General features: G+C 55.3%; 1 protein-coding gene across 2 annotated transcripts in view; it reads left to right on the top strand.

Moving 5' to 3' along the window:
• The window catches only part of PTPRN2 (protein tyrosine phosphatase receptor type N2), a 600,304-nt gene that overhangs the window by 209,903 nt on the left and 365,838 nt on the right, over positions 1–24,563 (top strand). For both annotated transcript variants that reach the window (XM_061166236.1, XM_061166237.1), the window contains 3 exons: positions 13,690–13,887; positions 15,159–15,199; positions 16,291–16,670. In XM_061166236.1, coding sequence (XP_061022219.1) covers positions 13,690–13,887; positions 15,159–15,199; positions 16,291–16,670 — 619 coding nt within the window. The remainder of the gene's footprint in view (positions 1–13,689; positions 13,888–15,158; positions 15,200–16,290; positions 16,671–24,563) is intronic.

The raw sequence follows: 24,563 nt of genomic DNA, 5'->3' as shown, positions 1-24,563 counted from the left end.
GGCTCCTCCCTCACCGCCCCCAGCTTAAGGCAAACCCGGTTTGCCGACTGCGTCTGCCCCGGATGTGGGAAAAGGGAAGAGGGAAGCACCGCCTCAGGCGGCAGGTGGCCGGCTCCGGGAGTCTGTAGCGCCCCCCGCCCCGGGGTCAGTTCGGTCCCCATCACCGGCCCCTCCCCGCTCCGCACGCCGCGAGGTGCGGGGCTTGCGGCACACCCGCGGAGATGCTTCTCTCTCCCGTGACCCTTACTGACGGCGTCTGTGGGTTGTGGTTTTTCCCGTGCTAAGCTGCAGTGTCGGTTATCTTTTTATATATGTTGTCTCCCCGGCCGCACTGTGCGCTTTAAAGGGAGTCACTAACATGTCAGTCACAGAACAAGCAGAGAGCCTTGTAGGACGGGCGCCCACACACGCGCCGCTGGGCTCCCGGCTCCTCTCGCTGCTTCTGTGACCCCCCTCCCCTGCACGCCCGCGTCAGGTTTCATCTGTCACGCTCCGCACTGCGTTGCCCAGAGACGCGGCCCTCGAATAGACCTCACCGCGTAGCTTTATCACGTGCTAAAGTTGATGCTATGTCTTCATATCACCAAACAGCTAATCCGTGCTTAAATGTTTCAGTTGAAAATTTTCTTTACAGTTGGTTCTTTGAAGTCAGATCTGAAGAAGGCTCATTGAATAGGTGGATGTACCTGTTCAGCCCCTTTCAAACTACAGAAGCTTCCTCCTCCCTCCTTTCTCCCCTTCCATCATTTTTTTTTTTAAATATCTGAAAGTTTCAGGCGCACAGCATTTTAGTTTGAAACCTGTGTGCACTGCAGAGTCATCGCCACCAGAGGCCTAATTGCCACCCATCGGCATGCAGCTCCCCGCTAGACGCATTTCATGCCCCGCACCCCTTCTCCTCTGGTAGTCACTGATCTGTTCGGTGTATCTATGAGTTTTTGTTTAATTTTGTTTGTTTTGGATTCCACATATGAGTGAAATCCTATTTCCGCCCGACTTGTTTTACCACCTTAATACCCTCTAGGTCCATCCATGTTGCAGCAAATGGCAGAATTTCATTCTTTTTTCGTGACTGAGTAATATTCCATTATATAGATAATGGATAAAGATGTGCTAGGGCATACACACACCACATCTTATCTTTATCCATTCATCTGTTGATAGACACTTTCGCTGCTTCCATATCTTGGCTGTTGTAAACAATGCTGAACATGGGCTGCATGTTATATATGTTTTTTGAATTAGTGTTTTTGCTTGCCTTGGGATAAATACCCAAGTGTGGAATTGCTGGATTATATGGTAGTCTTTTTCTTTAGTTTCTTGAGGAGCCTCCATACTCTTTACTAACGTGGCTGCATTGATTGACAGTCCCACCAGTAGCCCACGAGGGTTTCCTGCTCTCCACATTCTGCCCAATCTTTATTTTTCTTTTCTTTTCAATAACAGCTATTCTAACAGGCATGAGGTGACACCCCAGTCTGGCTTTGATTTCCATTTCTCTGATGATTAATGATGCCAAGCTTCTTTTCATGTGCTTGTTGGTCATCTGTACATCTTCCTTGGAAAAATGACTATTCAGATCCTCAACTCATTTTTAAAAATCAGGTTGTTTGGAGTTTCTTCTTGTTGCTGTTGGGTTGTATGAGTTCTTTTTGTATCTTGGGTATTAACCCTTTATTGTTATATGATTTTCAGATCTCTTTTCCCTTTCAGGAGGGTGCATTTGCATTTTCATAATGGTATTCTTTGTTGTGCAGAAGGTTTTTAGTTTGACATTGTTCTGTTTGTTTATTTGTTTGCATTTGTTTCCCTTGCCTTTGGTGTCAGATCCATGAAAATATCTCTAGGATGTCATGAAGTTACTGTGCATGTTTTCTTCTAGGACTTTCAGGGTTTCAGGTCTTACATTCAAGTCTTTAATCCATTTGAAGTTAATTTTTGTGTGTGGTGTAAGGCTGTAGTATAGTTTCATTCTTTTACATGTGGCTGTTCAGTTTTCCTGACACCATTTACTGAAGACACTGTCTTTTCTCCATTATGTATTTTTAGCTCCTTTATTGTAGATTAATTGACCGTACAAACTCTCAGTTTTGTCCCATTGATCTGTGTGTCTGTTTTTGTGCCAATACCACGCCGTTTTATAACTATGCCTGCATGTGTGGTCAGTCATGTCTGGGGACTGGGGCTCCTCTGCCGATGGAGTTCTGTAGGCAAGAATCCTGGAGTGGGTTGCCATTTCCTCCTCCCGGGGATCTTCCCATCCCAGGGATCAAACTGACATCTCCTGAGCCTCCTGCATTGGCAGGCAGTTTCTTTAACCACTAAGCCACCTTGGAAACCCCTTAGGGTGGTATGAACATTTTAACAAGATTAATTCTTCTGATGCATGCACAAGGAATGATAACCTTGCCTGCTAGAGAATTCTTGGTTAGAAGTTGTTTCCTTTCAGCACTTTGAATATGTCATGCCATTCCATTCTGGCCTGCAAAGTTTTTGCTAAAAAACCTACAGACAACCTCATGGGGGTTCCCTTGCATATAAAACGTTGTTTTTCTTTTGCTGCTTTTAGGATTTTCTCTTTATCCTTAACTTTCACCATTTTAGTTATAATATGCATTGGTGCTAGTGGAGGTGATGGAACAATGGACTGGTTCTAAATTGGGAAAGGAGTACGTCAAGGCTACGTATTGTCACCCTGCTTGTTTAACTTATATGTAGAGTACATCATGCGAAATGCCAGGCTGGATGAAGCACAAGCTGGAATCAAGATTGCTGGGAGAAATATCAATAACCTCAGATATGCAGATGACACCACCCTATGGCAGAAAGTGAAGAACTAAAGAGCCTCTTGAAGAAAGTGAAAGAAGGGAGTGAAAAAGTTGGCTTAGAACTCAACATTCAGAAAACTAACATCATGGCATCTGGTCCCATCACTTCATGGCAAATAGATGAGGAAACAATGGAAACAGTGAGAAACTTTGTTTTCTTGGGCTCCAAAATCACTGCAGATGGTGATTGCAGCCATGAAATTAAAAGATGCTTACTCCTTGGAAGAAAAGTTATGACCAGCCTAGACAGCATATTAAAAAGCAGAGACATTACTTTGCCAACAAAGGTCCATCTAGTCAAGGCTATGGTTTTTCCAGTGGTCACATATAGATATAAGAGTGGGACTATAAAGAAAGCTGGGCACCGAAGAATGATGCTTTTGAACTGCGGTGCTGGAGAAGACTCTTGAGAGTCCCTTGGACTGCAAGGAGATCAAACCAGTCAATCCTAAAGGAAATCAGTCCATCACTTCTGAATATTCATCGGAAGGACTGATGCTGAAGCTGAAGCTCCAATACTTTGGCACTTGATGTGAAGAACTGACTCATTGGAAAAGACCCTGATGCTGGGAAAGATTGAGGGCAGGAGGAGAAGGGGACGACAGAGGATGAGATGGTTGGATGGCATCAGCGACTCAGTGGACATGAGTTTGAGTAAGCCCTGGGAGTTGGTGATGGACAGGGAGGCCTGGCATGCTGCAGTCCGTGGGGTCGCAAAGAGTCGGACACGACTGAGCAACTGAACTGCTGTCTTGGTGTGTCTGTTTGGGTTCATCTTCTTCAGAACTCTAGGGGCTTCTAGGACCTGCATATCATGTCCAACTCTTTGGGATCCCTGTGGACTGGGGCCCTCCAGGCTCCTCTGTCCATGGAATTCTCCAGGCAAGAGTCCTCGAGTGGGTTACCATTTCCTCCTCCAGGGGATCTTCCTGACCCAGGGATCAAACTGATAACTCCTGAGCCTCCTGCATTGTTTCCTTGGTATCTGTTTCCTTCCCCAGATTAGGGAAGTTTTTATCACCATTTCTTCTAATAATTTTTCTGGCCCTTTCTCTCTCTTGTCTCATCGCCTTCTGGAGTCCCCATAAAGCAGACATTCTTTCACTGGATGTTGTCCCAAAGGCCCTTTAGGGTATCTTCACTTTTTAGGTTCTCTTTCATTTTGCTGCTCTGTCTGGGTGAGTTCCACTGCTTTGTCTTCCAGCTGCTGATTCCTGTTCTGCCTCATCCAGTCTGCCGTTGAACCCTTCTAGCACATTTTTCTGTTCAATTATAGCTTCTATTTGGTACTTTCTTTTAATTTCTCTCCCTTTGTTAATTTCTGGTTGTGTTCATCTGTTCTTCTCCTGGGTTCAGTGAGCGTCTTTATTATTTCACACTCTTCCAGGTGAGTTGCTTATCTCTGTCTCACTGAGTTCTTCTTCAGAGGTTTTCTCTTGTTCTTTTCATTGGAACATATTCCTCTGTCTCCTTATTTTTTGGCCTAATTTCTCTGTGCCTGTTTCTGTGTTGTTAGGTGTATCAGCCACCCCCCCAGTCTTGAAGGAGCGGCTGTTTGTAAGAGGCATCTTGGGGGCTCAGAGGTACAATCCTACTGGCTGCCAGAGCCAGGGCTCAAGGGGTGTCATGCTGGGGTCAGGATTGCAGTGGGGTCAGGGTTGTGGCGGGACACTGGTGGGCAGCATTACCCCCTGAGTGGCTGAGACCCCCGTGAGATGCTCGGGTGACCCTCCTCTCGGCACGGGGCTAAGGGTTTTGGTGGCGGATTTCCGCGCTGGCGCCCACAGGGTCTCAGTCCCTGGGGAGCAGCCCAAGTGGTTTTGGTCCTCCAGCAGGTGCTTCAAGATCAGTGAGTGGGTGCCCTCCCTCTGCGGCTGTGCTGGGCACCCAGAGGGCTGGAGCGCAGATGAGAGATGTGGGTGACTCAGGGCGGGCCCCCCTCCTGCAGGACGGTCGAGTCCGATTCGTGGCTATCATGGCTCAGGAGAACCCATCCCCGCTCCCAAATACGTCAATCTGACTGCAGACTTCGTGAGTGTGGGGAGTGTGCATTTGGTAAAAACTTAGAAAAGAGACCCTCTTCCTTTGTTTATTCACTGTTTACACCTTGTCCCTGTGAAAAAGCTTTAATTCACATAACATTAAAAGCCCCGTGCGCAGTAGGACCCCGGGAAGGGCATGTGCTGGGGTGCGGGGTGGGGTTCAGCCACTGGCCCCGCCTCTGCTGTCAGGACTGAGCCCCGGTGGGTCGAGCAGCCGGGAACGAACCTCACCGAGCACTGTTCTGCTTCTGTCCTCGGCTCAGCACGGGAACCAGAGCCTGTGAAGACTGTTTGCTGTGCTTTTAGCACGCTGTGAAAGTAGAGAATGGTTAGGGACAGACCCAGAGTTATCTGTGTGCAGAGGGCAGAGAGCAGGTCGCCTCTAAGCTCGCTGCCCTGGGTCAGCGCCGTGCATGCTGGGTGTGCGCGCTGGTGCCCAGGCGGGTTTGCGAGGCCTCTCTCCCCACCCGGGGCGCAGCCCGCTGCTCTCTGGTCCCTCCACCTCTAGGTGAAAATTCAGGCGAGGCTCACAGACCCCGGGCACCCTTAGGTGATGAAAACCGCCCGTCCACTCTCTGTCTGTAAAAGCCTAGGTGAGCGCACACCGGCTGTGGTCGCAGATGCGGCCCTCAGCTGCAGAACTGCAGTGTGGAGCGGCACACCTGGGCGCCTGCCATCCAGCCTTCGCTGGGAGAGAGTTCACAGCTCTCACACCCAGAGCGGATCCTGTGAGTGGGATCCAGGTGCCTCGTGGGCTCAGCCCACTGAGCTGACAGACAGGTTTCAGGGCCTGGTCCCGGGCGGCCCTTCCCGCGGCATTTTCTGCTCCAGGCTGTGTTTGCTACCCAGCACGTGTCTAGACTGTTCCCCTGAGGGCTCAGCCTCATGTGAATCTAAAGGAACCATCCCTTAGCAACACTTAGACTTCCAGCCCCACTACCAACTGAATCACGTGAGTAAGGCCAAAGCTGATTTGATTTTTTGTGCTTTGACTCAGTATTACGTGTAAGAGAGAGATCGGTATCTGCAGTCTCTGAGTGTGAACGCCATGGCCTGCGTGGGTGCTGGGCGCTTTATCCCGGCTGTGGGCTGGGGTTTTCATTCAGCTTGAATAATGCATGCCATGGGGCTGGGACACCACAGGCCCCAGGTTGGGAGGAAACACAATTCACTTGGGCTGCTTTCAGTGAAAATAGATAGGCAGCCAATGCATGACAATTATGCCCGAATCTCCTGGGTGGAGGCCCAAGTGAGGTCAGAATAAAATAATAACCTCTCACAGAATCTGTCTAAATCCTTTGCAAAATATCAGAGATGGACTCTAGCAATTAAATGAATTGTATACTTTCTAACTAAAAGGAGCCCAGGAAATTCCTCCTGATGATGATGGTGGCCGTGATGGTGATTTTGAGGGTGATGGTCTTTACGGTGATATTGGTGGTGGTGATGGTGGTGGTGGTGATGATGTGGATGATGGTGATGGTGATGATGGTGTTAATAATGATGGCGATGGTGGTGCTGGTGATAATCATGGTGATGGTGGTTGTGTAAGGATGGTGATAAATGTGGATGGTGGTGATGGTGACTGGTGGTGATGGTGACTGGTGGTGATGGTGACTGGTGATGAAGGTGATGGTGATGGTGGTGATGGTGACTGGTGATGAAGGTGATGATAATAACGGTGATGGTGGTGGTGGTGATGGTGATGGTGGTGATGGTGACTGGTGATGAAGGTGATGGTGATGATGGTGACGGTGACTGGTGATGAAGGTGATGATGGTGATGGTGGTGATGGTGACTGGTGATGAAGGTGATGATAATAACGGTGATGGTGGTGGTGGTGATGGTGATGGTGGTGATGGTGACTGGTGATGATGGTGACGGTGACTGGTGATGAAGGTGATGATGGTGATGGTGGTGATGGTGACTGGTGATGAAGGTGATGATGGTGATGGTGGTGATGGTGACTGGTGATGAAGGTGATGATGGTGATGGTGGTGATGGTGACTGGTGATGAAGGTGATGATGGTGATGGTGGTGATGGTGACTGGTGATGAAGGTGATGGTGACTGGTGATGAAGGTGATGGTCATGGTGATGGTGGTGATGATGATGATGTATGTGTGGACCTGCCTAAATGGTGAACTCTCGTGTACACTTGGTGACAAAGGTGCTCAGGAGTAGAATCTCTCGTGCCTGAGTCACACCCTCTGTGACAGTGGTTTTGTGGTGAGGTTAACTGCTCACTGCTGCTTATTCTCTGGAGCTGTGGCGTGTGTCAGGGGACCCTATTCAGACATAATTCCTGTGGGTCAGGCCTGTAGCAGTTGTGCAGGGAGCTGATCTCCTACTCCAGGCCTCCCATATTTGATGTCCTGACATTTCATGTAATTGCTCTGCTAGAGCCCACTTGGCACATTGAAAGCTACTTAAAATGTCATTACAAGCCAGCCGGATCCCGGAACTACATGGTGCGGCTGACGGAACAGAGTGTTCCACTTTGATGCGTGTGGCATTTGATTGCGCTGCGGTTCCTCCTCAGTCCACGGGACCGGCTGGACTCTTTAGAGGGTCTCCTCACCGCTGCTCATCTTCAGAGGCTGACAGCAGACACCTTTGTGCTGACTCAGTGTGGTTGACGGCACTCCCATGGTGGGTGATCACTGACGCGTTGATCATTCTCCTCCAAACGGTCAGCCGCTCAGCATCTTGCATTGTATACCTAAGGGTTTCATGGCTGTTTTTCACTCATGGTAATCTGAAAAGTCTCCCTTTTGCATGAGAAGAGACAGTGTTAGGAATTTATTTTATTATTCTACTTTGAAGGTGGGTGTTTCTTAGTGTAGTCACAGAGGCCCGTGGAAAGTCCCTCCCGTTCACTAGTCTTTAACTTAAAGAACACGAGCTTTTTCATGCTGCGCTTCCCTCCAGATAAGGAGATGAGAGCTGAGGGACGTCAAAGGGAAGACATGTGGTGACCTTAGGGAGGGTTTCCCAAGCTATTAGACATTAGGACAGGTTGTTGGAGGAGGGCACCGCTTCCCCCTTCGCTCTGCTTGTTGGATATGGTCGACAGTCTGCACGTTTGATTTTGTTTTCCCAGTAACCCCTTCCAGTGGGAACCCCTGCCTCGTCTGCGCAGGCAGGCCCCGAGACTGGAGGGGCTCTCTGCGTGGCACTGTCTCCTCACGCGATCATGGCCCTCGTCTGTGGTGGGTCTTCTAGGGCTTCTGGTCTCACTTGCCCTGCATGGACTGCATAAGACATACCACCACCTGGTGGGACGCTTTGAGGGGCTGTCAAGGGCCCCAGCTTCCCGGACGCTGGGAGCTGACCTCATAAGACCCAGCCTTGCTGTCGGTCACTGCCTGCTGGGCTTGGCGCTGACCCCTGTGCCCATGTCCGGCGTGCCCAGCCCTGCCGTAGAAGCACGTGCAGACCCCCAGCAGGTCCGCCTGCCCCACGCCATCCTGCGGGTTCCTGTGGGAGCCCCATGTGGCCGCGCTGCTCTGCCCTGCCTCAAGTCTGCGGGCCTCGTGACATTGTAAATCAGTTGACGGCTCACTGCTCAAACCCAGCAGGGGCTTCTCGTCCCGCTCAGCAGAATCCCGGGGGCTTGTCACGGTCTGAGAGCCTGTGACCCCCCTGTGCTGCCCCTCCGCTGCTCCAGGTCACCCTCTGGCCGTCCCCCGTCCTTCCAGCCCCTCTGCCCAGGGCTTTGTGCTCGTCTCCTCTGCCCGCAGAGCGTGTCCCCCGGGTGGTCCCTGGGCTCAGGACCCCTTCCCGGGTCGCTGTGAGCTTTTCTCCGACAGTCCTGTCGACAGAGCATCTGCCCTTCCCATCGCCCCGGCCTCCAGCTCTGGCTTATCATTTCCACAGCCCCATCACCACCTGGGCCTCCCTGGCATCTCAGCTGGTAAAGAATCCCCCTGCAATGCCGGAGACCCCGGTTCGATTCCTGGGTTGGAAAGATTCCCTAGAGAAGGGATAGGCTACCCGCTTCAGTATTCTTGGGCTTTCCTGGTGGCTCAGATGGTGAAGAATCTGCCTGCAATGCGGGAGACCTGGGTTTGATCCCTGGGTTGGGAAGGTCCCCTGGAGGAGGGCATGGCAACCCACTCTAGTATTCTTGCCTGGAGAATCCCATGGACAGAGGAGCCTGGTGGGCTGCAGTCCGTGGGGTCTCAGGGAGTCGGACATGCCTGAGCGACTGAGCGCAGCATGGCGCAGCACCACGAGACGTGTGTGCTGGTGTTTGCTTTCTCTCTCCTGCAATGGACGAATGCTCCATGGAAGCAGGGGCTTTGCTGACTGTCTGCTCCTGCTTCTTGACAGACCGTTGGGCACAGAAAATGCGCACAGGCATTTGTGGAGGGAAGGAGAAGAGGGGAGGGCAGATGGGGTCCTGCTCCTGAGCACCACGGCTTAGGTTGAGACCCCTGGGAGGCCTGGGTCTCGTGGTCGCCAGCCTCCCTTGTGACCTGGCCTCTGGCACCCTGAAAGCCTGGTGGAGGGACACGTGCGGGCAGAAGGGATGGAAGGTCTGCTGCATGGGGAGCTGGCAGACCCCGGCCGCCTCCACGGAGGTGGGCACCAGGGAGACAGGGGACGTGGACATTGCCACCCGCCCGCCGGACGTGCCCGCGAGACTGCAATGCCTCAGTTACGGTTTCCTCCGTGGCCAGTTTGCTGCAGCCCAGGGTCTGAGCTGTTGCCCTGACTGCATGTGCTCCGTTCTCCTTACGGTTCTAGCACGGTCACCCCACCCGGCCGTGCCCCAGGTCTGGAGGTGGGGTGGGGGTCACCAGTCCCTGGGCCGTGGATGGGGGCTGGTCCACAGTCCATCATGAGGGGAGCGGCGGGCAGCGGGCCCAGCTCCATCTGTGGCTCCCCATCGCTCCCCATCACTCACATCACTGCCTGAGCCATGCCCTCGCCCCGTCCGTGGAAAAACTCTCTGCATGAAACTGGCCCCTGGTGCCAAGAAGGTTGGGGACCGCTGAGGGTTGGGAGGCTGAGAGAAAGCTGAGAAGGAATTGTTCTAGACGCCTTGAAACCGGCCATCAGCACGGCTCGGGGGTTAACTTGGTCGTGAGACGTCCTCACGGGGCACAGTTGGGCAGGGGGTCAGCTTTTTGTACCCTCACTAGGATGGACGCATCCCTGTGCCTCGGGTGGCCCCGTGGAGACCTGGAGGAGATCCCCAGTGAGCCCCAGGGCTCAGGAATAGAGCATCATCCTGGGCCGCCTTTCCTGGTTAAGTTTGTGCTCAGCAGAAACACACGTTGGATCCAATACTTGTCAAGACCTCTTGTACATGGACTGATCCATTTCCTGCCGGGGTCAGTGTCCAGGATGCGGTGGTGGGTCCGGCGCACTCTGGCCCCCGGCGGGGATGGCGCCGACCCCAGGCCGTGTGTCTCCTCCTCTCTTCACCCTGGCTGTGACCAGTGAAGGTTGACGTGTTTGTAAGGTAGGAGGCTTAAGAAACCGCTGAGTGGTGTTCTTGCTTTTCACTCTGCCTTAGTTTTTCTCTTTTCTATACAACCACACGGGCCCTTCGTCAGTCCAGAAGAGCGGGAATCCTGACACTGTTGTGTGCGGTGGGCAGGGTAGTGCAAGCCTGAGCTTGCTGCGCTGGTGTGTCAGGCACACTTTTCTGTATTTTTGCAGAGTTTGTGTTTGTGAGGAAGTGAGAACTGTTTTCCCGAGTTCACCGCTGGAAGTTATTTCTGAGCAAGCGTTTGGTCCCTGAACGTTCGGGGGCGTCTGTGGGGCTGCGGGGGCGGTGCCTCCCCAGGGTCTGGGGCCTGGCCCCTGGGGCAGCAGCACCCGGAAGGCGTCCAGCTCACTGCCCTCCAGGGCAGCTGTCTCGAAGCTCAGGTTTTATTACTGTTCAGGCATGGTGAGACCAGCAGGTCAGGAGAGGGTTCTGACGGAAAGATCGCTTCCCTAGAGGCAGGTGCTGGCGTGGTGGAGGCAGGGACCTTGCGGTGGTTTTGCAGGAAGTGGGTGAGGCAGGCAGGGCTGGGGGCGCAGGTCCGGCAGGTGAGAGTGAGGCCAGGGCTCTGGGGCAGAGGGCGGCCCCGGCTGCCGGGACCCTGGGCTGGGCGATCAAAAGGGCTGGCGGCCCAGGGCGGGTGTGGCCCAAGTCTCTTTTTCAATAACGTGAAAGCGAATGTCTTTCTTCCACTCTTGCGTTAATATTTTCCCTGGGTAATCCAGACTTCTGAATTCAGATACCTTTCCTTTCAGTGCTTCAGATGCGTCCCTCATGAGTAAAAGGCCCAGTGTGCATAATTTACGTAATTGTGCATCATGTCACGCGTGTCACAGTTACGTGTGTGTAATTGTGCATCGCGTCACTTCCAGGGCAGGGGCGTGTCCTGGCCCTGGGCTGGGCAGTGTCACGTCTTGTCCTCCTGGTTTTCTATGGGGGAGCCTGGCCGTGTGATGCTGTTCGTTTCTCTTCCTGGGACTGAGCAAGTGCAGTGAGCCTCGGACTCAACGCTGGCCACTGGTCTGTGGGGTTGAGGCTGGTCCCGGGGGTCTGTGGGGTTGAGGCTGGTCCCGGGGGTCTGTGGGGTTGAGGCTGGTCCCGGGGGTCTGTGGGGTTGAGGCTGGTCCCGGGGGTCTGTGGGGTTGAGGCTGGTCCCGGGGGTCTGTGGGGTTGAGGCTGGTCCCGGGGGTCTGTGGGGTTGACTCTGGTCCCGGGGGTCTGTGGGGTTGACTCTGGTCCCGGGGGTCTGTGGGGTTGACTCTGGTCCCGGGGGTCTGTGGGGTTGATGCTGGTCCCGGGGGTCTGTGGGGTTGACTCTGGTCCCGGGGGTCTGTGGGGTTGATGCTGGTCCTGGGGGTCTGTGGGGTTAAGGCTGGTCCCGGGGGTCTGTGGGGTTAAGGCTGGTCCCGGGGGTCTGTGGGGTTGATGCTGGTCCCGGGGGTCTGTGGGGTTGATGCTGGTCCCGGGGGTCTGTGGGGTTGATGCTGGTCCTGGGGGTCTGTGGGGTTGATGCTGGTCGCTGGTCCTGAGCGTCTGTGGGTATGACACTGGTCACTGGTCCTGGGCGTCTGTGGGGATGACGCTGGTCACTGGTCCTGGGCGTCTGTGGGGATTATGCTGGTTGCTGGTCCTGGGGGTCTGTGGGGTTGATGCTGGTCCCGGGGGTCTGTGGGGTTGACGCTGATCCTGGGGGTCTGTGGGGTTGATGCTGGTCCCGGGGGTCTGTGGGGATGACGCTGGTCGCTGGTCCTGGGGGTCTGAGGGGATCACGCTGATCCTGGGGGTCTGTGGGGTTGATGCTGATCCCGGGGGTCTGTGGGGATGACGCTGGTCGCTGGTCCTGAGCGTCTGTTGGTATGACACTGGTCGCTGGTCCTGGGCGTCTGTGGGGATGACGCTGGTCACTGGTCCTGGGCATCTGTGGGGTTGATGCTGGTCCCAGGGGTCTGTGGGGTTGACGCTGATCTTGGGGGTCTGTGGGGTTGATGCTGGTCCCGGGGGTCTGTGGGGTTGACTCTGGTCCCAGGGGTCTGTGGGGTTGATGCTGGTCCCAGGGGTCTGTGGGGTTGATGCTGATCCCGGGGGTCTGTGGGGATGACGCTGGTCGCTGGTCCTGGGGGTCTGAGGGGATGACGCTGATCCTGGGGGTCTGTGGGGTTGATGCTGATCCCGGGGGTCTGTGGGGATGACGCTGGTCGCTGGTCCTGGGGGTCTGAGGGGATGACGCTGGTCCTGGGGGTCTGTGGGGATGACGCTGATCCTGGGGGTCTGTGGGGTTGATGCTGATCCCGGGGGTCTGTGGGGATGACGCTGGTCACTGGTCCTGGGGGTCTGAGGGGATGACGCTGATCCTGGGGGTCTGTGGGGTTGATGCTGATCCCGGGGGTCTGTGGGGATGACGCTGGTCGCTGGTCCTGGGGGTCTGAGGGGATGACGCTGGTCCTGGGGGTCTGTGGGGATGACGCTGATCCTGGGGGTCTGTGGGGTTGATGCTGATCCCGGGGGTCTGTGGGGATGAGGCTGGTCGCTGGTCCTGGGGGTCTGAGGGGATGACGCTGATCCTGGGGGTCTGTGGGGTTGATGCTGATCCCGGGGGTCTGTGGGGATGACGCTGGTCGCTGGTCCTGGGGGTCTGAGGGGATCACGCTGATCCTGGGGGTCTGTGGGGTTGATGCTGATCCCGGGGGTCTGTGGGGATGACGCTGGTCGCTGGTCCTGGGGGTCTGAGGGGATGACGCTGATCCTGGGGGTCTGTGGGGATGACGCTGATCCTGGGGGTCTGTGGGGTTGATGCTGATCCCGGGGGTCTGTGGGGATGAGGCTGGTCGCTGGTCCTGGGGGTCTGAGGGGATGACGCTGATCCTGGGGGTCTGTGGGGTTGATGCTGATCCCGGGGGTCTGTGGGGATGACGCTGGTCGCTGGTCCTGGGGGTCTGTGGGGTTGATGCTGGTCCTGGGGGTCTGAGGGGTTTCCCTTCCTCTGCCCCTCCCTCTCAGGTCCTGTCTCACCTCTGCTACCCAACACCGTGCCCGGACACCAGGGATCTCTCTGTCCTGCCCATCCTGGTCTGTCCCACAGTCTGCCCACAGACTCACCGGCCCTTGTTCCCCACCAGTCTGCGGGCGGGCCTGTCCGGGGAGTTCTGGGCTCCCGCCGCCCTGCTCCGCCCCCGCAGAACTCCCGCTCGGGGGCTCCCGCTCCAGTCCAAGCGCGTTGTCCACCGCCTGCCCCGCGCGGGCACCTCCTCGGCCGCCCTCGCCTCCTTGCCCTAATGCTGCCCTTGGCTCTGTGTGTCTGCCCCTTTTGCGTGTCTGCCTAGAAGCTCGTGTTCAGACGCTGCTGAAGGACCTGCGGAAGCGCCCGGCCGGCGTGGAGGGTCTGAGCGCCCTGGACGTGGACGAGGTGGCCCGCGCCCTGGCGAGCGCAGTGCCGAGCGGGGGCGTGGCCGGGAGGGGCGGCGGACGCGGAGCGGAGGCGGACGGCGTGGGGGCCGCGCTCCACGGAGACCGCGGGCCAGGTGAGCTCACATGCGCCGCGTGCAGCCGGGCATGCGGCCGCAAGCTCGCCGCAGGGTGCTGCCTGCTCGCTGCCGGGAGATGGGTCTGCAGTGACGACTTGGTCCGCGTGACTCTGCCTCTGGACGCTCTCCTAACGGGCTGAGCTTGCAGGGCGGGCGTGTTGGAGGGTGGGCTGCGCTCTGAGGATGGAGAGGAGGTGCCTCGGTGCAGGGGCAGGGCTGATGGAAGCGCTTTGTGTGGGGTTTGTGAGTGAGTGAGAGTCAGATACTCCAATGGTCAAGTGAGATGGTCCGTGCGAGGCTCACACCCGCCTCCGGGGGGCTCCAGCGAGAGCGCAGAGACCCTCACACCCCAGCACACACACACTCTCCTTCTCCCACGCTCACACGACTCATGTCACACACACAGAAACTCACCCACACACACGGACACACTCACTCACCCACATACAGTCACACACTCACAGAGCCCACATCACACACACACTCATACACAGGTATACTCACACACAGCCACATACACACATAGATGCACACACTCACCCACAGTCTCACACACTCACACACAGAGACACTCCCTCACTCACCCCCAGCACACACACACAGGCACATACACACCGGGCAGCTCACGCACATGCACACACACAGACTCCTGCACTCACGCTCACTCACACACTCTCACACACAGCGGCCGGGCCCTTGGGGGTGGAGGGCTGAGCCGGGCAGGCTCGTCTCCCTGTCTGGTCTGTTCCCAGGGTCAGGCAGTGGCCCTGACGCCTGGGCGGTGCCCTGCTCACAGTGGGCCCCAGGAGGAGCCGGGGAGGGCACAGGCCCCCTTCTCGTGGGGGACGGGCTCGGCTGGTGCAGGAGAGGGTGCCCTTCACCATCTGGAGGAGGGGGTCTTAGGCAATGTCCCTGTGCTGGGCTGGGGGTCTTGCTGCTGCTGTGTCCTGATTGAAACGGCCACCGCAGAAAAGTAGCCCGACTGAAGCCGCCTCGAGCTGACACGACTGAGCCCCTCCGCTTCCCTCTTGTGACTGCTCTCTGCCCCAGCCCGGCGGCTCTCCCCACCCTGAGCGGACGTGGAGGAGAAACGTGGTTTCCCTGGACCTGGGGTCCCAGCCTCTCAGCGGCCACACCTGTGCCGTGGAGCTCTCAGAGGGCGCGCCGTCCCTGGCCTGTCGGCGGCATCAGGCGGTGGTCCTCACACCGCAGAAGGGCTCTGGTGTCCGCCCGGGCGTGCGGTGACTTTGTGCTTGTGTCTCCCACAGAGAGCAGAGCGCGAGACCGCGACGGGGGACTTCACCAGGAGGTGAGCGTGTGTTCAGGCCCCGTGCAGCGTGAGCTGTCGCCTGTCTTCTCGTCCGTGGTTTAGGAACAGAGGCGAAATATAACAACTTTTAGGAAAAAGATAGAAAAACCCTCATCATCTCAAAATTGAGAAAAATCATGAAGAGTACACACAAAATTATGTATTTCAATATATACTGTTGTCTGCTTTCAGATTAGATCCTAATATGTGTCCATGGTAAGAGTATAAAAAATGGTCAATACAGGGAACACGTGAGCATCCCTTAGAACTTCCCCAGGCGGGGAAACGGGGTGGTCGCGTCACGTGATAGCACCGCACGCCCACTTTGTGTCGGCAAGGCCGTCCCGCAGGTGCTGGTCAGCGAGGCCCCGCTAGTGGACGTCAGCAGCCTCTGGATCCTTCAGACCTGTACTGTCCCCCTGGTGGCCGCCACCAGGCACACGGGGCTGCCTGGACTCGAATCCATTAAAATTAAGTAAATAAAAACTCAGTTCCCAGCAGTGCAGCTCCTGGTAGACGGGGCGGGTGGGGGGGGGGCTTCCATCGTGTCCAGGTTTCCACGACAGTGCTGGTCAGGAGGGTCTGGGAAAGGCTGGATGTGGAGGACAACGACCCACTGAGGGGCCTGTCCTCCTGCTGAGAGCCTTTGCTGGCCTGTCGGCGTCTTAAGGACGCGGTAAAGCTGTGGATAAGCAAGGGCAGTGCTGCGGTTCTAGACACTCTGTTCTGTGGGTGGGAAAGAAGGCCGTCTGGTTAGCGCTTCTCTGCAGGTCGTGTTAGTGGTTCCCAACTCAGGGGGGAAGAAGACACCGATGATTGTTCTAAACGTCCATCAGAAATACAACGTGGGGGGTCAGCTGTCGGAGCTGTGGAGGGAGGCATGGGTCGGGGGACACAGTTCCTAATTCCAGATGCAGGGGACTAGGCCAGCAGAGCTTGGGGTCTCCAGATGAGATGCACACGGCCAGACCCTAATTCTGCCCCCGTGGCCCCCAGGCCCACATACACTGGTGCCCCATTCCCAAGCATCCAAGACGGATGGTCTCTCTGCGGCTTAGGGCACGTCCTCAAGCTGGTTTCCTTTCTGCCAGGTGAACCGTCTGGGCGTCCAACTGGGGGACCTCCTGCAGGGCCCCGGGTCTCCGTTCCTGCCTGGAGGCCCCCGTCTGACCGAGCCCTTCAAGACAGAGAACAAGAAGGGGGATGACCCTGAGGCCTCGCTCTCTTCCGAGGAGGAGCGCGCGGGCGTGGAGAACGTGCGGAGCCAGACCTACTCCAAGGAGCTGCTGCAGAGGCCGCCACACGTGAGGCCCGGGCAGGGCGGGCCAGGGGCCACGCCACTCTGGACTCCTGCTACCCCGCAGGGGGACCTGCATCTCGGGGCTGGTGCACAGGGGCCCCCCGGCCCAGGCCTGCGGCTGCAAGTCCAGCCCCCTGAGGAGGAGTATGGCTACATCGTGATGGAAAATGAGTGAGTGGGCAGTTCCATCTCGTGGGCACGATCTGGCACTGCAGGCCAGGGACATGCCTTCGCTTTTCCGTCCTCACCTGGAGGCGGCCCTGCTCCTGCAGTGTGGGAAAACAGTCGGCAGTCAGCCCGTCCCCCGGACCCGTGTTCTGGGCGGGGACCCTGAGCTTGAGGTCAGTCCTCCACTAACCAGCCCAGACAAAGCCCTGCGGCTCCCTGGTCCTGCGCCCACCCCCGTGGCTCAGAGCACGGGGCGCCCTTGGGGCCAGAAGCCCAGCAGGGTGGGTGGGCCTGGAGTGCCCAGGGCAGCGGGCAGGGTGGGGCCTGTGCTAACGCTGACTCCACACCCAGGAAGCTCCAGAAGCTTTACACCAACCACATCCCAGGGTATGCGGCGCCCTTCGGGGGAAAAATGTGCCTCACGGCATTGATGTCCTGTCCTCACCTGAGTTCTGACGGGAGCCTGACACGGGTCAGGGTGCAGCATCGCATGCCCAGTGAGCAGCGGGGGTTGCTGAGGAGTCTGACGTGGACGCCGTGCTTTGTAACTGTGTGTTTTCTTCAAGGAACAGAGGCAGTGTGTCCAAGGGGAAGCATGTCTGTCTGCGTGCACAGGCGTGTGTGTGTGCAGGTGCATGTTGAGGTGTGTGTACAGGTGTGTGCAGTTACATGTGAAGGTGTTTGTACAGGTGTGTACAGGTGTGTATACAGGTGCATGTGCAGGTGTGTATACAGGTGTGTGTGCAGGTGTGCATGCTGTTGTGCATACAGGTGTGTGCATACAGGTGTGCATACAGATGTGTGAAGGTGTGTGTACAGGTGTGTGTGCAGGTGTGTATACAGGTGTGGGTGCAGATGTGTATACAGGTGTGTGTGTAGGTGTGTATACAGGTGTGCATGCAGGTGTGCACACAGCCGCACCTCATAGTTTTGATTTTGCGCCATAGTGTGCCAATATTGGGTCAGGGGTCGAGCGTCCTTCCGTGCTGACCCCTGTGGAAGGGGCTGTGTTGGAGCTGCAACCCTCTCCTGATTCCGCCATGGCCTCTGAGCTCTTGCCTCCATACGTGTCTGCTCTCACTGCACCGCACACAGAACCCAACCCGTGTCAGAGCCAAACGGAACTGAAGGTGCTGGTCTCACCCGGGTTTGGAGGCATCCTCAGGCTGGCGTCTCTCCAGGCCTTTTCTGAAGACCCGCCTGCCCATCCCAGCCTCGTCACCTCCAGACCGAGGTCGCGCTCTCTGCCTCCAGTTTCTCTGCTCAGAATCGTTAGCTCCTGCTGAGTGTGTCAGAATCACATGTGACACAGACACACAGGGCCTGGATGGTGGTCCTGCCGAGGGTGCAGCTCTGGCTGTTAGGTCAGACCCTTCCTGCTGCCCGGTTGGACCTGTGCTGGGGGTTTTCCGCTTCATGGCAAACACTGCGGCCATGTGTGTGTGTGTGCTGCATATCTGTCCACATCCCTGGTCGTGTGCACGTCTCCATGTCTGTGTTTGTGTATGTGAGTATGTGTTTGTGTACATGGGTGCATGTGTGTGCATGTGTGCTCTGTGTGTGTCCCTGTGTGCCTGTCATATGTGTGTTTCCATGTCTGTATTTTGTATGTGTTTATGTATTTGTGTACATGGGTACATATGTGTGTGTAGTGTGTGTGTGTCCCTGTGTGTCTGTCACATGCGTGCTTCCATGTCTGTATTTCTCTGTGTGTTTGTGTGTGCTGTGTGTGTGTCCCTGTGTGTGTCACATGCATGTTTCCATGTCTATATTTCTGTGTGGTTACATGTGTGTGTGTCCCCGTGTGTCTGTGTCACATGCATGTTTCCAGGTCTGTATTTGTGCATGTGTGTGTGTGGTTACATGTGTGTGTGCTGTGTGTGTCCCTGTGTGCCTGTCACATGCGTGTTTCCATGTCTATATTTCTCTGTGTGTGGTTACATGTGTGTGTGTGCTGTGTGTGTGTCCCCGTGTGTCTGTGTCGCATGTGTGTTTCCAGGTCTGTATTTGTGCATGTGAGCATTTGTACCTGGGCACATGGGTGTGTGTGCTGTGTGTCCCTATGTTTGTGTGCATGTTTCTATGTGTATGTGAGTACGTGTGTTTGTGTACATGGGTACGTGTGTGTGTGTGTACCTGGGTGCATGTGTGTGGTGTGTACGTGTCCCCATGTGTCGTGTGTGTGCACGGTAACTGGGGGACCACCGCTCTGCTGCTCTGAGCGCCTTTCCTCCCCTGGGATGTCCTGATGCTGGAGGACTGGTCTCCACCATGGGTGCGGGGTTGCTCCTGTCTCAGGCATAAGTGTGAGTCGTGAAAGTGCTGGAGAGGATTCCAACCTCGGGAAGACTCTGAGTCTCTGTGAACTGTAGAGGACAGAGGACGGTGGACTTCAGGGTGGGACCCTCCAGGCTGAGCGTCCTCCATATCACAGGACGTCCAGCGTGAGCAGCTGGCCCCAGGACGCAGGGAGACCCTCGCATCGGGCTCACCTCTTGCTCTCGCTGACTTTCCTGTAAGAGAGAGCCGCTGTCAGAGGGTTTCTTCTCTGCATCCCGAGTCCATTTCCTAGAGGGCTTTCCTTGACTACACCTCTGGGCCTGAGCACTTACCTGCTCTGGGCACAGGCTAACGAGAAAGGCCATTGTTTTATCTTGACTTCTTCCACCAGCTGGAAGGTCTGTGGTGCAGACGAGAGCTCTGTGTCCGTAATTCTGTCTGCCCCGAGTGGGATGCTCACAGACACATGGAGTCTCCCCTCTGTTGTCAGATTAGTGGGGGTTCGAGGTTCTCTGGGGTGGGATTTCACCAGGTCTCAGCTTAAGCCTTAATGGATCGGCTATTAACTGACAAGAATCTGACACCATTCTTTTTTATTTAAGTAGAAAAGGACTTTGTAAGTTTGGTTTTCACAAAAGGAGAAGGAACATGGAGGCAGCTTGGCGTTCTCCCTGAGGTTTGCGGGGACCACGCAGCTGACCCCACTCTGCCTGCCCTGCCCTCACTGGTACATTTGCTGAAGGGCAGGCAGGAGTCTGATCCTCCACCATTTACATTTTCATACTTTTCACAAACTGGATGGATTCAAGATGTGTCAAGGGCAGGGTAGCCATCCCTGGTCTTCCCAGGATGATTTAAAAGTGATTTCAAGTCAGCTTGACAGCAGAAGACCATGTGGACAGTGTGTGTAAGACAGAGAAGAGCCCACCTTTATAGCAGGTAAGCAGGTGCTGGGGGTGCTGGCTGGCTCGAGTCCTATAGGGACCCCTGATCCTGCACAGGCGTCATCCCAGCTGGGGGTGCCGGCCAGGTCAAGTCCTGCAAAGACCCCCGATCCTGCACAGGGGTCGTCCCAGCTGTGGCGCCCGAGTTTGGGGAAGTGAACCCGCGGCCGGGAGCATGTGCAGAGGTCCTGCCCACCTCGAGTGGTTTGTGGACGAGAAAACCGAGGTGTGGACCCTGTGAGCCCAGCAGCCCTCCCGTGGCTGCACTTCAGGGGCCCGGGAGGCATCCCCACAGCCTGGGCTCAAGGACTCGGGGGCCCCGGGTAATGGGACGGAGTCACGGGTCCTTGTCCGACAGACTAGAAGGGGGAGCAGGTTTGCGTTCCTCTTCCTCATGCAGAGTTGAAACATGCACACGAGGAGGATGTTGACCTAGGCCCAGCGGCCTGGCCAGTCACCCCACCCACTCCCCGTTCCCCTGCTGCTCTGACACAAATCCCAGCTACGGTGTCTTAGAAGCGTGTCATGAAGTATCTCTAAAATAGCAGGATTCTTTCTTTCCAGCATACCGTGATGCCACATCACACCTGGAAAGGAGCCCAGACCCCTTTCTATCATCACATGTATACCTGGTTCCCATGTCTGTGCCCAGAACTTGTGTGTCTGCTGGGTGGCCTGGGAGGCAGGGGAGGGGCCCCTTGTTGGTGGCTCTTTGCTCTGCGGTGGCCCAGGAGCCGCAGGGTGATGTTCGCGGGGTTCTAGAGCCAGGCTGGGCTTTGCTGCCTGCCATCAGCTGGAATTCTAGAAACAACTGGAGGATATTTCACGTTGTCTAGGCTCTAACCATGGTGGTCGGGAAAGTGAGAAAATGCCATTAAAGTGCAGATATGACAGTGTCCCTTGGGATGAAAGCTTCCCAGGTCAGCTCGGTCACGTCTGGCTGCCAGAAGGTGCCAGAAGGAATGATGGTATCAGGGGCTCTTATGGTCTCTGACTGTGGGCCCCCACCCCCATGGGATCCTTCTGCTGCAGCAAAGGTCTGTCATTGGGGTGGGGCGGGGAGGGGAAGGAAGCCTGGCCTGACCCACCAACTGGGCCTGAGCCTGGCCTCACCCTCTCTCTCTGCATGGTCCCCAGGCTGACTCCTGCCAGCGGCTCTGCAGCTCAGCCTGGGAGTGCAAGACAGAGCAGGCTCTTAGAAGGTTCTGGCAAAGTGGAAACCCTGTTCTCTTCTAGCTGTGCTGACGTGTGGTGGAAGAAAGGAGGTTACAGTAGATCCTTGTACCTCTATCTGTGTGTCTCCAGGGTACCTGCACTGGTACCTGTGTCTGTACACCCGCTTCTGTGTCGTCTGCTTAGCCTGTATCGTCTTACCTGTGTGTCCACATCACTGATCTGTCTGTGCCTACATGTCTGCGTCTACATCTGCACCTCCACTCATGCCTGTGTGTCTACATGCACACCTGTATGCCCACACACACCTGTATGTCCACACACACCTGTATGTCCACACACACCTGTATGCCCACACACACCTGTATACCCACACACACCTGTATGTCCACACACACTTGTATGTTCACACACACATCTGTAAGTCTACATGCACACCTGTATGTCTACACACACATCTGTTATGTCTACACACACACTTGTTATGTCTGCACACACATCTGTATCATCTCTGTCTGCGTCCACACTTGCGTATATTTACACCGACCTCTGTGTCATCTACATCCATGTCCACATCTATCTACCCAGCCATTGACTTTGCTGTTGGATTTCCATAATCATCGGGGAAGTTTAGCTTTTCATCTTCAGCAGTGCCCTGAGAGTCCACGGTAATCCTCACAGACCCTCACCCCCTCACCCCTGCAATTGATTTTTTGCAAAGTGTTGTCTGCATTATAAATGGACTGAGACTAAATCTGTCAAAGTTAAGAAGTTTAAATTCCACTTCTACATACAAAGGAGTAGGAAAGAGGGAGAAAATATGAAAAGATGAGATTTTCTTTGCTGTCAAAATAGTAGTAAGTCTGCAAATGAATAATGAAACCAGAGGGAAAAGGAAAAATGGAAAAAAACTGTGTCCTGAGGTGGCATATTAAAAAGCAGAGACATTACTTTGCCAAGGTCTGTCTGGTCAAGGCTATGGTTTTTCCAGTGGTCATATATGGATGTGAGAGTTGGACTGTGAAGAAAGCTGAGTGCCAAAAAATTGATGCTTTTGAACTGTGGTGTTGGAGAAGACTCTTGATAGTCCCTTGGACTGCAAAGAGATCCAACCAGTCCATCCTGAAGGAGATCAGTCCTGGGTGTTCATTGGAAGGACTGATGCTGAAGCTGAAACTCTAGTACTTTGGCCACCTCATGCGAAGAGTTGACTCATTGGAAAAGACCCTGATGCTGGGAGGGATTGGAGGCAGGAGGAGAAGGGGACGACAGAGGATGAGATGGCTGGATGGCATCACCAACTCGATGGGCATGAGTTTGAGTAAACTCCGGGAGTTGGTGATGGACAGGGAGGCCTGGCGTGCTACAATTCATGGGGTCGCAAAGAGTCGGACATGACTGAGCAACTGAACTGAACTGAACTGAACTGAGGTGGCAAGTGTTCCACTGGATGTGCTGGCCGATGATCACATCAGGATCGGTTCAAGCTTCCGATGCTGGACGGGCTCCCTTGGGGTCGGGAGGCACAGGTGGGTGGAGAAGCGTACAAAGGCCCCTGACCCTCTCTGGTCAGGAGAAGGCTGGGGAGGGGCGGTGTTCCCTGACCTGGTCCACAGTCTGGGACACGCGGTGTGTCTGGATCGTATTGTGTCATGGAAGCAGGTGAGAGTGACCCTCTCAATAAGAAAAAGTTCCATTTCCTTTCGTGACACAAACTCCTAACAGAGCAGGTGTAGAGGGAACACCCTCATCACAGTAGCGGCTTCGCACAACAAGCCCGCAGGAAGGCCCACGCCCAGTGGGGAAAGGCCAGAAGCTTTCTAAGATTGTGCTGTTGGCTTTGGCTCTGTGGTTACCGTGAGGCTTACATAAAGCATCTTATAGTTACAGGTCTGTTTAGGTGGATAGCAACTTAACTCTGAATGCATGCAAAAACCTTACATTTTTACATTACTCCCTTTTATGTTTTTTATTTCCATGCACTTTTTATAAAGGTGACTCTAAGACATTTTGTACTTAGATTTGTATTAAGCTTTTGGCAGATTTTTTTTCCCCCTGGAGAGTAAAATTGTTATGGAGACTATATTTGTGGAGAATATGTTTATTCAAATGTCCTATGGAGAACATATTTACTAAAATTTTGAATAAATTTATGTTGAGAAGCACAGTCTCATCTTGATGTTAAAAAATGATGTTGGAAAACAGCAGTTTTTTTCTTCCATTTTTTTTTAAATCTCTGAAGAGTTAGTGGTTGTTAGCAGTCTTTTAAGGCTAATTTACTGAGTCATTCAGGACTGCTAGAGACTCGGATGGATCTGCCTGTGTCCAGCCCTCACAGGAGTTCAGTTCAGCTCATAGTTTATCATGGGCTCACTCACCCCTGCTCTGAGAAGTGGGGTCTTTGTTAGACTTCTGCAGGGAAGGAGACAGTGCACCCTGGAGCTGGAATTCTGAATTATCACAGTGGCCTCTGCATGCATCCCTGGCCTCGTCAGAAGCATCACTCTTCTGCACTAGGGAGAATTCCTGTGGGTTAGCAAAGATGTTAACTACCTTGGAAGATTATTTTAAAAGATAAACATCATGATTTTTATAGAACAATTGGTGAATCCCATGAAAGTCTCATTTTATTGACGGATTTCAAGTATCTCAGCAAAAACGCTGGTATCAAGGTCGACCCATTTTCATTTTGTGGTCCATCACTCAGTTGGCTCCCGACCTTTGGAGAATTTTTGAGTAAACAGTGACATGTTCACACCTGGGAAGTGAGGTGCCCGAAGCCCCGCCAGCTCTGGGACGCAGCGCCCCTGAGGTGGACGCCTGCGGGCAGGAGCGACAGCCCGCTTGGCGCTGGTTCTCATCTGTCTCAGAAGAGGCGGGGACACTAGGGAAAGAGGACCTGAGGGAGCGCGGGAGCGGATGGCGTTCTGTCTGCTTGGGGTTAAACTCGGGCAGAGGTTGGGATGGGGAGCCGTGGGGGTGGGGGCGTGGTCAGGTGAGGGCCTGCGGTCAGGGTGAGGGCGTGATCGGGTGAGGGCGTGGTCAGATGAGGGCGTGGTCGGGTGAGGGCGTGTGTCATCAGGATGAGGGCGTGGTCAGATGAGGGCGTGGTTGGGTGAGGGCGTGGTCAAGTGAGGGCGTGGTCGGGTGAGGGCATGGTCAGATGAGGGCGTGGTCAGGTGAGGGCGTGGTCAGGGTGAGGGCGTGTGCCATCAGGGTGAGGGCGTGGTCGGGTGAGGGCGTGGTCAGGCGAGGGCGTGCCGTCAGGGTGAGGGCGTGGTCAGGTGAGGGCGTGCCGTCAGGGTGAGGGCGTGGTCAGGTGAGGGCGTGGTCGGGTGAGGGCGTGGTCGGGTGAGGGCGTGGTCAGGGTGAGGACGTGGTCAGGGTGAGGACGTGGTCAGGGTGAGGGCGTGGTCGGGTGAGGGCGTGTGCCATCAGGGTGAGGGCGTGGTCGGGTGAGGGCATGGTCGGGTGAGGGCGTGGTTGGGTGAGGGCATGG

The sequence above is a fragment of the Dama dama genome, chromosome 18 (assembly GCF_033118175.1).
Source record: "Dama dama isolate Ldn47 chromosome 18, ASM3311817v1, whole genome shotgun sequence".
NCBI classification, from domain to species: Eukaryota; Metazoa; Chordata; class Mammalia; order Artiodactyla; family Cervidae; genus Dama; species Dama dama.
The sequence above is the reverse complement of the archived record's forward strand: the minus strand, read 5'-3'. Positions and strand labels throughout refer to the sequence as shown.